This window comes from Hydra vulgaris, chromosome 14 (assembly GCF_038396675.1).
Source record: "Hydra vulgaris chromosome 14, alternate assembly HydraT2T_AEP".
In the NCBI taxonomy this organism is placed as follows: Eukaryota; Metazoa; Cnidaria; class Hydrozoa; order Anthoathecata; family Hydridae; genus Hydra; species Hydra vulgaris.
In genome coordinates, this window is record NC_088933.1 from 22,872,501 (window position 1) to 22,890,822 (window position 18,322).

The 18,322-nt window shown below is 27.5% G+C and overlaps 1 protein-coding gene across 1 annotated transcript in view; it reads left to right on the plus strand.

Annotated features, from left to right (window-relative positions):
• The window catches only part of LOC101235260 (uncharacterized), a 31,755-nt gene that overhangs the window by 2,573 nt on the left and 10,860 nt on the right, over positions 1-18,322 (plus strand). The window contains exons 2-8 of the mRNA XM_065818335.1: positions 4,583-4,657; positions 11,997-12,081; positions 12,218-12,511; positions 12,587-12,716; positions 12,989-13,115; positions 13,187-13,330; positions 15,811-15,976. Coding sequence (XP_065674407.1) covers positions 4,583-4,657; positions 11,997-12,081; positions 12,218-12,511; positions 12,587-12,716; positions 12,989-13,115; positions 13,187-13,330; positions 15,811-15,976 — 1,021 coding nt within the window. The remainder of the gene's footprint in view (positions 1-4,582; positions 4,658-11,996; positions 12,082-12,217; positions 12,512-12,586; positions 12,717-12,988; positions 13,116-13,186; positions 13,331-15,810; positions 15,977-18,322) is intronic.

Here is an 18,322-nt window from a genome sequence, read left to right on the forward strand (position 1 = left end):
TATTTAACACCTTTATATAATATTTACTGGTAAATATATTGTTATTGTTGTTAATGTTAAATATTACCAGTTTTTCTTTTGGTTAAACTGCTTTTTGGATTAATAAATGGTTATACAGCAATGTAAATATATCAGTCAAGGTTAAGAGTTTCTTTTGGGTCATAGTTCTCAAAGTTTTATCTTAAAGTTCATAGTTTGTTTTGAAAATTTGGAAATTTGTTCTGAATTACAGCCACTCTGATTGTAAAGATGCTCTATAGTTCTCAAATTTTTTTTTACAGGTTATAGTTTTTTTTTTTTTACAGTTCATTTTAAATCCTTGGTTCTGGAAAAAATACATTGATTAACTGAACTATCCAGTTAACTATTTTAAAATCTTTAATATCATAACTTTAATATCAAAATTTGTGTATTGATGGTATTTTAAGGATTTTTTTTTAATGTTTAATTTTTCAGACTTATAGTTATAAATAATAAATAAAGCAAAAAAAAGAAAAAAAGAAAAAGGTAATCCTTTTAATTACGGCACAATTAAAAATTAATCTGAATAGCATTCATGAACAGGTTTTGCAATAGCAATAACAGGCAATAACAAATAATTTTAATAAATAATAACAAATATTTTTTTTTCTCAAAATCTGATTTAAATTAATAACATGATTTTCTAAACTCAAAAGATTTTTATATTATTCTTAAATTAATTATTACTGAAAAGAATAAAATTTTGGAATATCCAGGGCTTGTGATGAAGAAAATTGCCAAGCGTGTTATATCACGCTCATAAAATTATAATATGTTATCATAAAATTATAATATGTTGTGCAATTATGTGCGCTCGGGGTCAGGGCCGCAAGAGCGATCTTGAGATTTGAAAATTGCGGAAGACTGTGTTTATAAAAAACTTTCTATTTGTTATACAACTTTCATTCGTCAATGTTTGAAGTAGTATCTACAACAGCGCATTTATACTACTTCAACAATGTAGTTTTTTATACTTCCCAACTTCTTGTTTTTTATTTGCGCCAGATCGCTATTTTTTAAAACAGTTAATGGTAAAAAAAAACGCTACCAAACAAAAACGCAACTGCTTAATAAGTTCTTATAATAGTATTAAAGAATAAATTCGTGGCTAAAATTTTTTGCTTTCGTTATTTTGATATGTATTTAAATCGCTGTTAACTTAATATTTACGATTAACTGTTTTGATATTTTTTGATATTTTTTTAATAATAAATTTTTTTCGTAAATTAATTAATAATTATTAAATATATTTTTTTATAGTTTCTTATTTAAATAACGCTTTTTTTTATCGTCAAAAAATTAGTAGATTATAACACAAGAATAATTTGTAATTCTTCAAAACTATTAGATGTAAGTTAATATAACAGATTTTCCCCTGTTGTCAGCGATCTTTCCTCTTTTTCATTTTCAAAACTGAATGCTACTAATTCGTTAGTCATATCTTCATCAGCACTGTTTATTTCATCGCCGTCATCGAGAACTTGATTTTGAATTAATGATGCTGTTGTCGTATAGTCATCTGGGTCATCATCAACCTGAAGTAATTGTCTTTTATTCAAATAAATATCTTTTGCTCGGTTTTTTATGAGAATTATTTCTTCTTTTGACCAGGTTCCATGGTTTCCTAATATCATAATGCTATCATTTAGCATATCGTGACTCATGAATAAGTGTTGATCTGATACATTCGCTCCATGTTTGAGTTTGATCCGAAAATCGTTAAAATAATTTTACTTTATGCAATAACTATCTTAAGTGAATGATAGCAAAAGACAATTTAACAACAATTATTTTGGTTATTATTTTACATTATATGTAATTTATATATATTTATATCTATATTTATAAAAGTACACATTTTTACTGATCAATTTATATCGTTAAAATTGTTTTCTATAATATATTTTATATAATATAAACATCGATTTGCCTTAGTGGTAAACTGAGAAAAATAGAAACTGAATAGAAAATAAAAAAACAATAATAAAAAAGGGTTAACAATTTTTAACTCACTTTACGTTACGTAAGCGTCGTTAGTTAAAAACATAAGTTTAAACTGCGTCATTAAAAAAAGAATTCTGTGGAAAAAAATAATGGTGTAACATTGCTCAAAAAAAGATTAATTTACTTAATTAAGTTTTTTTATGTTAAGTTTTTAATTTTTTTCTTGTTCATTTATATTTTTTTTTCAAGTTAACATTTTTTTTAACTTTATCTTAGTCAATTTTTTTAACGCATTTTTAAATAAAAAAATAATGGTGTAACATTGCTCAAAAAAAGATTAATTTACTTAATTAAGTTTTTTTATGTTAAGTTTTTAATTTTTTTCTTGTTCATTTATATATTTTTTTCAAGTTAACATTTTTTTTAACTTTATCTTAGTCAATTTTTTTAACACATTTTTGAAATAATTCAATATTTAACATTTAAAATAAACATAAACCTTATCATCAAGCAAATGTGTAACTATTTGTCAGCCAAATTTTCGAAACAAAATATAATAATGTTGTGCAATAGCATGTCTTCCTGGTCAAGCCTGCAACAAATGACACTTTAGCCCTGTTCAAATTTAAGAAATTAGAATCTGGTAATTACCCAGTAGGCACACGACGTTGATCCAACGTTGATCAACGTCGATTAATGTTATTTTAATGTTGGATTGACGTCGTGTGCCCACTGGGTAAGAATAAAAGTTCTTTATTTCAAAGATAATAAATTATTGTTACCTTAGAGGATTTTGGCTTTATTCCATCAGTTGAGGTTACACATTGCTCATTTGAGAGTTGCTCGCTCTCACTTATTGAAGGTGAGATGCATTTTCTAAATGTCTTTGAATTGTGTGGTTTGTCACAAAGTTTGTCCCATTCAATAACGTATGTAATTCCGTCGGTAATTTCAGTTCTAAAACCTCTTCAACTTTCCATTTCATAAATGTTGACAACATTACTTTGTTTCCTTTTGGAATATCCTTGATTGCAGATATTTTAAACAGCAGAACCGTTTTTTAATTAATTTAAGATAAATACTAGTTAATAAAAAACCTATACTATATACAAAAACAAATTTGAAAAAATCTCCATTATGAAAATTTATTTTTATTATAAACGATGTGTGGAATATTATTAACAATAAATCAAATAAATCTTACTTGACGTTTTTACAAAATTGAAAATATTCAGAAGCTTTAACTTTCTTTCTTTCTATTTCCTAATTTTCTATTCCCATTTCATTTGCACATTTTTATATTCGACGCGCACTTGGTTAAAATAGTTAATATTCCATTATTTGAATTTATTTGAAATTAGCTTAACGACTTCAAACTGTTAATTCATTATGTTAGTGCAAAACAGAAAAATGCTGACAAAACAGCAAAACAGAAACGTGCAGAAAGCAAGTGACGTAATCCTTATATTTTATAAAGTACTTCGTATAAGGATATAAGTATAAGGAAGATGGAGTTTTACTGTTAAATCAACAAGTTTTATAATTACCTAAAAAATTTAATTACAAATATTTTATAAAAAAAACCATATAAAAGTTATATGGTTTTTTTTATAAAATATTATTTTTTCCATCCCAAACTTTTGAACGAGCGTGATTTTATACTCTCGTTATAATATGAGCGAGCGTTGTTTATCACACCTAGAAGGTTTAAAAATACCATTACAGGCTTGTTTCACGAGCGTGGCGCGATTGTGCCCGCTTCATCACAAGCCCTGAATATGTGTATACCTGTATTTTTGCATCCTGGAATACCTCTAATCTTAATTAGGAGTTTAAAAGAATACGTCTGTGACTAGTAAGATAGTTTTTTGGAATACTTACATATATCCTCACTAAGAGTATGACATTACTGTCTAGTTCCTGCATTGTGTTAAAGATTTTATTACCCTGGAAATGGATAAAGAAATGCCCCAATGGTTTCCTAATGCAGTCAATCTTTGTATTAATTTAAATGTTCACTAAGGCTTGATTGATTTTGTTCAATTTTGCATTTTTTTTAATACTTCATTTTCTCAAAGTTTAATTTGATGTGTAAAGCTGTAAAAAAAAGATTTTTATATTTTTAATATAAATTTTTTTGAAAAACATTTAATTAGTTAAATTATCTGCATGATTTTTTAAACTCAAAGAATTTTTATAACATTTTCAAATTAAAACTTTGTTCGTCAAAGTTTGTGTTTTGGAGTTGTAAAGTTCAGAGAGGGTTGTAATCACCAGTAAAGTAGCCTCCTCTACTGTCTTGGTCTTCATAACTTTGGGGAGGTGAATTGAAATAAAAAAATAAACTGAAATATAAATATATTAGATAAAAACAATTTTTTCATAAAATTAAAAAAAAAAAAAAGTGAAGCTAATATTATTTTGAGATTATAAGGACTTAATAATCAGTTTTTTGAAAAGAAAATGTTAAACTTTTAATATTGTTGTTTGTTTTATTGTTAGTTATATTTTTAATTTGGGCTCATTTAAGCTATTTTTTATTTTTAATTTTTATTTTTTATATTTTATTTGCAATCAAGTTAGTTTTTTTTAATGTATCAGTTTTTTTTTAATAAAGGTTATTAGCGACCAATTAAAAATTTTAAATGAATATGAAAAGTTATGCGAGGATGCTTTGAAAACTATTAGAAAGGTAACATTTTATTATTATTTATTTATATACGGCAGAGTTGTTAACTAGGTCTTGAGTAGTTATTTGATAACAAAACTAAAGCATGTGCTACATGGCTAAAACCAAGTCATGAATTTCTAGACAATGTCATCAAATTTAAGCAATGAGACAAAGTCAAAATTAACCCTGTCTTAAGACTCAGTTATTTTGTCCATTATTACTTATAGGGTAACATAAATTTTGCTTTGAAGCAGTTTTGTTTGAAATAACAGAAAGTTATTTTTATTATTGTTAACAAAAAAAAAATTTGCAAAAAAGATTTAGGATCATATGTTTTCCATTTTATCTATATTACAATGAATATTAAAGTATGTTTTTTTCTTTCTGTAAAATGTAAATTGATGCTTGTTCAGTCTTGTTAATTTTTGTTCAATCAAGAAGCTCTTGTGCAATAATAAGATTAGTTTTCCAAATACATTTCTTGGTTTTCTTTTAAATATATTTTTAGCATTTGTTTCTTTTATCAACTCCATTGTTAATGTTATTGTTGTCAAAAACTTCACAATCTGGCTGCTAATACTTTAGTATCAACATTAGTAAATGAATATAATGTCAAATTTTCACTGCTTTTTTTTTCATTACTTCAAAGTTTAATTTAAATTTTTAGTTTTTAAAAATTAAATTTAATTTGAAGTTTTTTAATTAAAAAAAAATCTGCTTTTTATAATCAAAAAATTAAATTATTTCACAAATGCATTTAATATGTTTTTACGATAATGTAATCTAAATAAAAGTTGCATAAATAATATCAAAAAACAAATTAAATATTTCAATGGATAAAAGTTTTAGCTTATCATGAATTAAGGAATGTGTAGATAAATCACCATTTTGTATTAAAAATGCATATTGCTTCTTAACAAGACCTGACTTTAAGTATCTACCCAGCAGGTACTAGAAGTGTTTAAGATGTCTAAAATATATAATTTAGATGTTTAAAACAGATTTTATGACCACTACGTAAAACAAACCGCTTTAAAAAAAAAAAAATCTTTTTTAATTTGAATTCACCTCCCCGAGGATCTGAACCCCACTACAGTCGAGAAGGCTACTAAAGTTGTTGTTATAACCCTCTCTCAACTATAACTCCGAAACACAAACCTTGACAAATAAGGCCGCTGCGCTGAGAAACAAGTTGAGTCCGGTACTACCAGGGATGTGGTGGGGATCAGACTCGGAACTTCCTGTCCACGAGGTGAGCGCTCTACTACCACACCACTTCCGCATTTGCAGTAGGCGCTTTTTAAATACGTAATTATTAGAAAAATAAATAATTTTTTTTTTTATTTGGAGAAAAATTTCACAACCAGTACTGGCCAATCTATTGCTGGGTATAGTACTGGTTACAATTTGTAGATTATTTTGGTAATTTTTCTCTTTAAGTTTTAAGAAATAATAGTAATAATAAATACATATTGTAAATATGAAATGTTTTTATATAAATAATTAGCCATTAAAAATTTTTGCATTTGAAATTTTGGTCACACAACAGCATAGTTTTTTCCTATTAAGAATCTAATGTTTCAGTTTTTTATGAGAATGTTATGATCAATAGTATCAAATGCTTTAGACAAGTCTATAAAAATATCTAAAATAAATTGTGATTTTTCAAAGGAATCTGCAATGCATTGAGTGAGTTGAACTACTGCATAAAACTGTACCGATTGTAATATTGTACAATATTATTATATTATATAATATTATATAAAATATTGCGTAATATTTTAAATGTAATGAAAAGAATAAATGATTTCATTTGATTATTAGCGCTTGTTTACATTTTCACCTTTACTAACATTAGTTTTTGATATATAAAAATTTAATTAATGCAATAAGTACAGTCGCAAAATAAAAACAAATTAAAATAACATTAAATAGTTTTACTTTCTTTTTTAAAAATTAAAAAAAAAATGCAAACAGCTTTACATTTACAAGGCAATATCTGTTTCCCTATTTGACATGCTAAAATATCATTAAACTGGGTGTTTTCTAATATTTTTTTTTATTACTTATTGCATTTAGTAAAATATATTTTTTAATTTTTTTTACAATATTTTAATTATTTTTTATACAGGTAAAATATTTAATTTATTAAATATTTAAATTTTTCATTAATAAGATAAAAAGTATAATTAAAAGAGTGATTGGAAAGTTTTGGAAAAAAATATTTGCTCAAAACTTGTCTTAAAGCTTGAAATTAAAATACCTTAATACATCTAGGGTGGGCCTAAGTACCCTGGGTGTATATATATATCTAGGGTGGGCGTATTAAAGCACTTGTGGAAAATCGTAACTTTACAGGAAAATCTTAACTTTACAGAAGAAGAAAAAAATACAATAAAAGTTAACTTAATTAAGAAACAAGTATTTTAATTTCACAAAATGTTAATAAAAACTATTACAGATAATAGAATTAAGCAAAATAGTAAAAAATATTTCCAAGAAGAGATTTTGAATGGCTTATGTTATTTGTATCGGCTTAAGAATCTGACTTATATTTAAAAGGTAACCTAGTATATCTAACTAAAAAACAAATGTAATAGAATAATAACTGTCAAATAGTATTAAAAAAAAGTCAATAGTTACATTTTTGTTCTTCTCCCTTTACTATATATGGATCAGTGTCATGTTTGTAATGCGAGGTAGGCAAATAGAATCTGTAAAGTATTGTAAATCAAAGGAAAAAGTTAAATCAAGTTTTTTTCTTTTCTTTTGAATTTGTTGGATGTAACTAGAGTAATCAGTATGGTGGCTGATTATCAAAATAAGAAGACAAAAGAATGTGCCTTTTAAGTAAGTCATCAGTTTCGGCCCCAGCTAATGATGACCTTTTCTTCAGTGCAACTGCATTCATGAAATTATCACTTTTATCTAAAGTTATGAGTAAGCATCCTCTGGTTCTATGTTTCCAAACACTTGCTCTATGTTTCCATAAATATTGAAAAAAATTTGTTTTAAATCTGAATTTTTGTTTGTCTAAATCAGTTGTGTGTATCTTTATTGTAGTCTTATCTTCAATTTATATTAATGGGCCATATAACTAGATCTTTTGTCATATGTTCTTAAATGCTATTACTCGACAAACATGGATTGCCTCTCAAAAACAAGGATTTGCTCTTTATATTTCATTCTACAGTTAGGAGTTATTCCATTACCTTTCTATGTATGGTTTTCCCTTTCAAAGTTTTTCAAAGTTTAATATAAATTCCCATAATGCATTTCAATTTTTTTTTCGTGTTCCAATTTACAAATATTTTTTAATAGCTCCACCACAGATGATTCCTAAGAAGATTTTTTATTATGTGTCATAGAAGTAAAATTAAGGTTCACAGTTAGTTTGAAGTTTGGCTCTTGAACAGAATCATCACTTGAAAAGACATATTTTTTAGAAAAATCTTAAGAACAATTTTCATGGCTCATTGATTGTATCTTGAGATTTTGGTGTATGTGGAATAAATTGGGTACCTCCATATCATATTTATCTAAAACAAAATAAAATTTCTCAAAAAACTTAGATTCTTTAAGATCTAAGTACACAATAGATGTATCATCAGCATTAATTTCCACACATAAACTCACACACACACACACACACACACACACACACACACACACACACACACACACACACACACACACACACACACACACACACACACACACACACACACACACACACACACACACACACATATATATATGTATGTATATATATGTATGTATATATCGATGTAGCAGCACTCCCTTGTGAGTCAGACTATAAGATAGTGGATGTAGCAACACACTGTCCATGATTTACAGTAAAAAAGTGAAAATAAAAATATTTTATTAAAAAAAATAAAAATAAAAACATTTTATTAAAAAAATAAAAATAAAAACATTTTATTAAAAAAATAAAAATTAAAACATTGTTTATATTGTTAAAAACATTCAGAATGTTTTTAAAAACATTCTGGTCAATTAAATTTGCTTTTTTGCGGTTTAAAAAAAATAAATTAATTTGTAATTAAATTAATGGTTTTAACTTTCTGACAACAAGTAATTAAAAGTGACGTATTTGTTGGCATAAGAATCATTTTTTTCCTTCCGTACTCCCAAATGCAACAATCTATAAAAATATATATACACAAACCTATAGTAAAGGTGTTAAATTTTTTTTTTTTTTTTTTTTTTTTGTTTGTTATTCACCTCATCAAGGCCGAGAAGGCCACAACAGATGAGGAGGCTACTTAATAGTGGGTATAACCCTCTCTCAACTTTATAACTCCAAAACACAAACCTTGACGAACAAGGTCACTGCGCGAAGAAACAAGTTGAGCGCGGTACTACCAGGGACGTGGTGGGGATCGAACTCGGAACCTTTTGCTTATAAAGCGAACGCTTTACCACTACACAACTACCGCATTTAAATATACTGTTAAATATACTGTTTGTGGTAAAAAACTGCTGTTAGCTTGTCTATGGTATTTAACTGACAAAATAAAGGTTAGATTATAACAAAACATTAATTTAATTGAGGAAACTAATTAAATTTAATGCTTTTTTAAAAAACGGCAAAAAAAGGCATATTAAAGAATGTTTTTAAAATCATTATGAATGTTTTTATTTTTTATTTTTAAAAATAAAAACATTCTGAATGTTTGATTTTTATTTTTTTACTGTATAAGATGCGCAGAGTGTTGCTACATCAACTATCTTACAGCCTGCTGCTACAAGTGAGTGTTGCTACATCAACTACCTTATAGCCTGCTGCTACAAGGAAGTGCCTCTACATCAACTGAGGGTTTGGTTGGGGCAGACAGTCTATCAAGTAATTAAAAAAAAAAATTTCTTTACCATTGCAATTACAACCCTCTCTCAACTCTTTAACTCTGAAACTTTTTTTCCTGAACTCTTGAAAAAAAAAGGTGCTGTGAAAGTGTGTCCATGGTAACCATGCTCAACTTGTGAAACAAGTTGAGCATGGTTACCATGGTACTACCAGAGGCTCATTGAGATTGAATTCAGAACTTCTTGCTTATGAAGCGAGCTACATCACTATCATATTTTTAGTTAATTTATCAAAATCTGCATTGATTGTCAAAGTTGTTAGACTTAAGATGAGATATTAGAAGTTTGTTATTTTAAGATTCAAATTTTTAGTAAGTAAAATGGTAGTAGTAAAAAGTGTAATGATAGGGTGAATATACTGTAGAAGAAGTACAAGTTTTAGTAAGATCATAGCATTATCTGAGTAGCCTGAAGGAGAACAAGAAGAAACTGAGCACAAGTGTCACAATTTATTGTGACACTACCTTATCTCTGTAATTGATTATTAATTAATCAGTAATTGATTAGGAGTGAAAAGTCAAGGTGAGAATTATATGAAAAATAATAAGTTAACTATCTGAGTAAGCGATTATAGAAAAATAGATTTTAGCTTTTGAGTCAGCAGGGTCAGTGTGATGGATATTAAAGTTACCAAGGTCAGTGTGATGGATTATAAAGTTACCAATTACAACAATACTAACGGACAAATAAAGAAAAAAGGCATAGTCAATTTGATCAAAAACAACATCAAAAAATGTGCAGTCCTGTGAAGGAGAACAATATAAAATAAAACAAATTGTGATTGAGTGAAGAGGTACCATGTGAAACCACAAAAAAGAATCAAATGATAATTGCCTTAAATACAATGATCCGAAGATGAAACATCTGAAATTAAATTAGTCTTTTTTTTTTTTTTTTTAATAATTCACCTCCCCAAAGCCGAGAAGGCCACTACAGATGAGGAGGCTACTTGTGGTTATCACCCTCTCTCAACTCTATAACTCCGAAACACGAACCTTGACGAACAAGACCGCTGCGCGGAGAAACAAGTTGAGCGCGGTACTACCAGGGACATGGTAGGAATGGAACTCGGAACCTCTCGCTTATGAAGCGAGCGCTCTTCCACTACACCACTACCGCATATAATAATAGGTCTAGAAAATTTTGTAAGGCACATTTTGACTAATGAAAGTTTACATTGAAGGCCACAAATGTTTGTAAATATTTTTTTATGCTTTTGATAATTAAAATTTGACACAATCATATAAAGTGCATGACACCCATCCAAGTTGCCATAGCAATAAGTTATGTTGTTACTTTGTTCCTGCTAATCAATCCAAAGTTGTAACAAAGTACCTCTTTATGTAGTAACTAACCTTCCACAATAAATATGTACAGTTACCTTGGAATACCTTCTATGAGCAACTTGTACAATTTTAACTTCCGTACAGCAGGTTACAATAGCAAACTGTTATAACTTTCATTTTACATAGTTACAATAGTTACTCCAGATAGTTCTTATAAATTCCAGATAATTCGAAATTCTTGGAATTTATAAGAAAAGCAATGTTTTTATAGATTGTTTTTAAGAATTTTATTTCTATGAGCGTTTTGCTTTTTATAGTTCTGTAAATTTTTTTTTTTGTTCCGCCTAATTTAGTTTTGTGTTTGCTGAAGTTAAGTTTAATATCTTTGTTGCATCTAATGCACTAATGGAAATTTTAATTTAAAACTCTAATGCACTAATTAAAATTTTTTCTGATTTTTAGTTTTGTCAGTATCATCAAATGTGTGAAATATATTAAACATATGTTTTTTTACTTTCTCCTTTGTGTTTTATATAGTAAAACAAACCTAAATTGTAGAAATTAGCTTTTAAATTTTTTTAGGGGTGTCACATGAATGAAACATTTTTTTGAACATTTAAAAAGTTTATTAAAAGCATAGCTTAGTCTCTAAAGAAGTTTTGTAAAAGTTTCAGTAAATTTATATTTATAAAAAAACACAGTATGAAAAAATATTTTAAAAGTATGAATAAAGTAGTAAAGTTTTGTAAGTTTCTATAAATTTATATTTATAAAAAAAGGCAGCATGAAAAAACATTTTAAAAATATGAATAAAAAAGTAAAGTTTTGTAAAAGTTTCAATAAATTAATATTTATAAAAAAACACAGCATGAAAAGATATTTTAAAAATATGAATAAAGTAGTAAAGTTTTGTAAGTTTCTATAAATTTATATTTAAAAAAAAACGCAGCATGAAAAAATATTTTAAAAATATGAATAAACTTTTTTTTGTTATTAATATGCAATAAAATCTAAAATAATAGTTTTTATATAAAATAATTATTATTTTCTTGTATTTATTTAATTATTATATAGTTTAAAGACAGCTGTTATAAGAAATAAATATATAAAAATATATTTTCAAAAAATTCTAATTTTGTGTTTAATTTTTGTGTTTTTTTATTATAATTTTGTACTTTATTTGTTAGCTTCATGATGCAAGTAAGGTTGTGTGGTCTTTACAAAGCCCAAATATACTTCTGCTAAAACAAATTTTGTCAGAAGTTATTAAAGGTAGTATCTATGTTTTTCTTTGCTTATGTAAGAAAGATAATGTATAAGATAAGATAAGCTAATGTAGAAAATATGATTAAAGTTTAAAAATGTTGTAATTAATTCAAGATTTAAAATTAGGGATGTGTTTGTTCAGGTTCTGAAGCAATCTCGCTAACTACTGATTCGTTGGCACAAGGAAACAAAAGTCTTAACAAATGTACAAAAAGTCCCCAAGAGATTCCTATCAATGGAAAGAAATTATCAGATTTGGAAAATAAAATTCTTAACAAGGATACAAAAAGTCCTCAAGAGATTTCCATCAATGGAAAGAAGTTGTCAGATTTGGAAAACAATATTCTTAACAAGGGCACTGAATATCCTCAAGAGATTTCCATCAATGATTTATCTGATTTAGAAAAGTTCTCACATCAAATGCAGTGTATTTCTGGTAATTTATGATTTTACATCATTGTTTGTTAATTTTTTTAACTCTATTTTGTTTAAATATTTATCAAAAATGCAGGCCCTAAAATTGGTGTGCGATATCAAATAGAAGTTACTAGTCCTTTAGCATTAGATAGTTCATATTGGGTGCGCAACAAAGAAAATGAATTCTTACAGAATAAGCTTCAACCCTTGTCGGAATTTTTAAGGTAAGTTTTCTTGAGCTTATTTATCACAGTGATGATTATTTAAAATGAAATTTTAATAATTTTTTTTTTTATAATATATATATATTTTTTTACAATAATTTTTTTTTTACAATAATTTTTTTTTTTACAATTGTTTACTTATTTTACAATTGTTTACTTATTTTATAATTATTAATTTTTTTATGATTTTTTTTTTTATAATTACTTTTTTTTATGATTACTTTTTTTCTTATAATTACTTGTTTATATTATATTATAATTACTTATTTTAGAAAAACAACTATGGAAGATAAAAGTCTATGGCAAATTCAAGATTACTCAAAGGTTTTATGCGTTAAATCATCAGAGACTCAGTTGTGGATGCGGGTTCTTGTTGAAAGACGCAATGGTCAAAATGAGGTAATTATTCAGTTGAGCATATTTTCAATATATTTTTTTCTCGTTAAAAAAATTTTTATATATGGTTTCAGGTACGTGTTCGGTATATTGATTACGGCACAACTGAAGACTGTCAAGAAAATCGGTTGTGTACTGTTCCTGAAGTCCTTGCAAGAATACCTTACATGGCATTTCATTGTACATTTTTTGAAAAGGCAGTGAATCTGGGATACGATGTAATGAATATATGTAACTTGAATTATAATCAATAATAACAGAATGGTAATAAACAATAATAATAACAAACAAAATTAATAATAAGCAATAATAATTAAAAACAATAATAATAAACATTATCAATAACAAAGAATAATATTAATAAACTTTAATAATAACAATGATTTCTTTTTTATAGTGAATTTATATTTTATTGAGTTTGCAGAACTTTATCTTTTTCACTATACTATGTACACTAGGGTTATGACTTTTTTTCAACCCCATGCTCCTGTACTGTAGTTTGATGAGCTTTGACCTAAAAAGCATGAAATGAACTATTATTTGCATAGCTTTTGAAAAAAGTTCACCCCGCCATTGAAAAATTGATTTTTAACTATGCAAACCAGTTTTTATTGTCGTCATCATTGAAATTTATTTAAATTCAGTTAAATATTTTAATAAGTACATTTTTTTTTAGAATAAAAAAAATCTTTGAGTTTTTATGATGCACATACATTGTCTGAAAAATATATATTCCTTAAAATATTTAACTGAATTTAAATAAATTTCAATGATGACGACAATAAAAACCGGTTTGCGTAGTTAAAAATCAATTTTTCAATGTCGGGTTGAACTTTTTTCAAAAGATATGCAAATAATAGTTCATTTTGTGATTTTTAGGTAAAAGTTCATCAAACTACAGTACATGAGTATGGGGTTGAAAAAAAGTCATATCCCTAATGTACACTGCTTGATTTAAGGATTTTAGGTTGAATTTCAAAAGACAAAGTTTTTCTTTAGGATCTATTAATATGTATGTGTTGATAATAATCCTATGCATTTCTTCAAAAATTGATATTTCAATGATATTTTATTTATATCAACATCATCAAAACCCACAAGACCATCAAGTGTCTTAGATTTTATAATGTGGCAATTTGATATATAATAGCAACCGTAATGGTTATATAAATTTATGGCTAAAATGTTACAAGATTTTCGCTTTGTTTTTCTACACTACAGATTTCAAAACAGAAGAAAATGCATGTTATATTTATGTTACACACATTTTCTTTGCATAATGCTTATAGTAATAACATATTTAAGATACTATGTTATTAACTTCAACTTCTATATTCAACAAGTTCACAAAATACACAAAATTTTTCAATACTATTAAGTTACTCTTTCTTGTCATTTAAGAAAGCAATTTTTTTGTAATTGTAAAACTTTACAGAGCATGAGACCACTTTTTAATCTATTCTTTTCAAAGTTTAGTTGTAAAGTCCCATAATAAAAAATATAATTTTCATTATATTAACTTTAGGATAACATTTTTGAAAATGAACTAATCTATGAATTTCTATTAAAACTCCATTATAAACACTTAAGTGACCAAGATTGTTTAAATCTTGAAGAATATCAATAACTGTATTTTCAGGCAAATCATTATTTTTCTTGATATCAAGTATTGTATCAGTATTGTATTCGTAGAGTCAACTTTTTTTGTTTGAAACTTTGGTTTTAGTACTATAGGTAACCAAAGTACTGCAGGTAACGTACAGTACTACATGTAGCAATGATACTTCTAAAATTAAAAGAGAATATTGCAGCATGGAGCTTTAGATAGATAAAAAAAAATAAAAAAAAATTTACTCAGTCAGCGATTGTAGCAAATTTTGTTTCATAACTAGAAATGGCAGCACAATTGGGGTTATTTGCTTTGACATCTTTATCTTTAAATAAAATAAGGTTCTTAGCATGAACAGCAGTTTGTTCTTTAAAAACAATTATCTTCCACTTTTCACCAATTTTTTTAGTCATTTTGACAGACTTTCCTTGCTTTAAACAAGGTTATTAGTTTGTATTTTTAGTCAAATATGTTTAAAATAATTTAATTAATAAAAAGATATATACATGATATGTAATAACCTTTTTAGCAAAAATGTTTATAAGTAAATAAAATTATTTTTTAACAAATTTATTATCATTTAAAATATTTTTTTATAAGTAAATAAAAAAATATTTTAAATAATAATAAATTTGTTAAAAATCAACTCATAGAAAATTAATAACTAGAGATAAATAATAAAAATGATATAGATTTAAACACAATTTTTTGAAATTCAGAAAATATATTTTTTGGACTAAAAAGGAACACTTAGGATTTATTTTTAATACATTCCAGTTAGTATGTATAGATATTAAACAATTCTGAAGAAAAGACTCATGTCTTTTAAAATTCAACCTAAAACCTTTATAAACAAGCAGTGTGTATATTATCATAGATTAAAATAGGTGCCAAACATCAGCACCCCATAGACCTTTTACAAGACCTAGTAGAGAAAGACAATCAACCATTTTTTCAATTTTTTCTTACTAAATGAACACTGTTTAGTTTGCCCCCTTTATCATCTCTTGAAGACGGTTGGGGTCATGATGTCTAGCACCATAAATTTTGAATTTATTTATTAATACTATTTCTTATTTTTATTTTTAGGCTAAATGGAAGTTTAGTGATCTGACCAACAAACAAATTTTGAATTTCACATGTGAGAAGAGAGTTTTACGTGATAATAAAGTCCTATTTTTGGGAAAGTTAGAGACTGCTTCCTTTGAAAATGTGCCATCTGTAAATATTTCATCTCTAATGACAGATTTTTATGGTAATTTTTTTGCATGACTAGTACATTAGTAGTCGCTGTAAATAAATTTAATTATTAAAATTATTAACTAATTAATTGTATTTATGTAATAAAATTTTAAAGTTTACTCAGGAAGTAACTCCTTTTAACTACTCCAAGTCAAGTCAGGTTAAGAATCATCACGATCACACCCTGCTACTGGTATCATGTAACCCAGTACTATCTGCCCCATTCCCTGCTGACTTGTTAGGTGTGCTTTTTTATGCAAAGGCTAGAAGAAACAAATTCTGACTTAAAAATCCCCTCGTTGGGGCTCTTGGCTGAGTAAACTAGAGATGGTGTCTCGATAAAAGTACTCATCTTGGGCAGATGTTAACTGCATCCAGTTACTGTCTTGTAGGAGACCCCTAGGCAAAGACTTTAGGGGCAAGCAAAATAATTCTGTTAACCAGCCTCAAACTCCTTCACCTATCAGGCTAATGTATATGTAAACCTGTTACATTGTTTCCTGCTAGGATGATGAATGCTGGATCTTCTTATCTCTACTCATAGGTTTTTGCTTGTGCCTCCTTGGTATTTGCCATGCAACTCTTCCTGTTATCTTCTAATATAAATACAGCTCTAAAACACAGTTTAATGGTTCTAAGGCCCCTGGTAATAAGGTTTCCTGAACACTGGTAGCTTTCAGGGAGGCTGATTCCATCAACAGCTGTAAAATATCAGAGTATTAACAGTGCCATGTTGTGCATGGGTGGTGTCTCTGTTAATGCTTTTGGTATGCATTTTTGAGGCCGCATAGGGAACCCTATGTTAGGACTTTAGGTTAACTAGCAGGACTGAAACAATAGCTCATCGCTTGGGAGACGTTGCTCTATCTATGAATGAGTTAAATTCTCTTAAATCATGCCAAAAGCAACCCAAGATATTAAACATAATAAACCATCCCCACCAGCTAACTGTTTCAATGATCTCTACAAATCTTTCATCTTGTACATCTTTTTCAAACCCACCCTATCATCGCACTACTTACTACTACCCTAAAGCTGACTGGCATTGTTTTGTGATTTCCTTCGTGACGATCAATAAAACTTTTCTTTTATTTCGATTCTTGAATCTTATGTTCATTTTCCTCCTTCCATTCCAATTAAACAGGTTAACCCATTGTTACACATTCAAATCACTCCAGCTTTCATTGCTAAAGTCATATCTCAATTAAACTTTTCTATGGTTTGTGGTCCAGACCACACTCCAGTCATAGTCTTACAAAATTGTTCTCCAGAACGCTCTTCAATTCTCTCTAAACTAATTAATAAATGCTTGACTGAGTCTTGTTTTCCTGCCTGATGGAAAATGACATCTGTCCCAGTTTTCAAAAATTCTGGTGAACATTCCAAGCCCTCCAATTATTGTCCTATCAGTCTTCTTTCTGTTATTAGCAAGGTTTTTGAGTCTTTGATTAACAAATTTCTCACATCCCATTTTGATTCAAACAACTTACTGTCAGACAATTAATATGGTTTTTGATCCTCTCGCTCTTTGGCTGACTTGCTAACTGCTGTGACTGAAAGATTTTATTGTGCATTAGATGGAGGTGGAGAGGCTAGGGCTATTGCTCTCTTCATATCTAAAGCTTTTGACAAAGTTTGGCATGCTGGTCTTATTCGTAAGCTTGCTTCATAAAGTGTATCAGGGAAATTTTTGAGATTATCAATTTGTTTTATTCTAACAGCTTTATTAAAGTCATCCTCAAAGAGCAACACTCTTCTTTATTTCTATTTATTTCTATTAATTTCACTTTTATTTCTATTAACTTCACTGGTAACTTTTATTTCTATTAACTTCAAGGTTCTATCCTTGGTCCTGTTTTGTTTCTTATCTACATTAATGATCTTCCCAACAACCTTAAATCTAAAGTAGCTCTATTTGTTGATGACTCAACTTCATACTCCTGTCTTGACAAAAAGTCCTCTCTTTTCAATTCTTTTAAACAGGCAGCTGATCTAAAATCTGATCTCACTTCTGTAAAAGATTGGAGCTTGCAGCGGCTTGTAATTTTAAACTCCAACAATACTCAGTTATTTACTGCAAACAACTATGGAACTATTGTCAACATTCCTATATTAATGAATTGCGACCCTCTGACAGAGTCCTCTTCTTTATGACTTCTTGGATTATTGTTTACTACTGATCTTTCATGGTAACCATATATACAGTTGATTGCTAAATTAACATCTGCTAAGGTTGCTTCGCTTTATTGTGCTCGGCATTTTTTTACTCCTGATTCCATTCTCTACCTTTATAAATCTCTTAATTGTCCCTGTATGGAATACAGTTGTCATATTTGGGCTAGTTCTTCTAATGATGCTT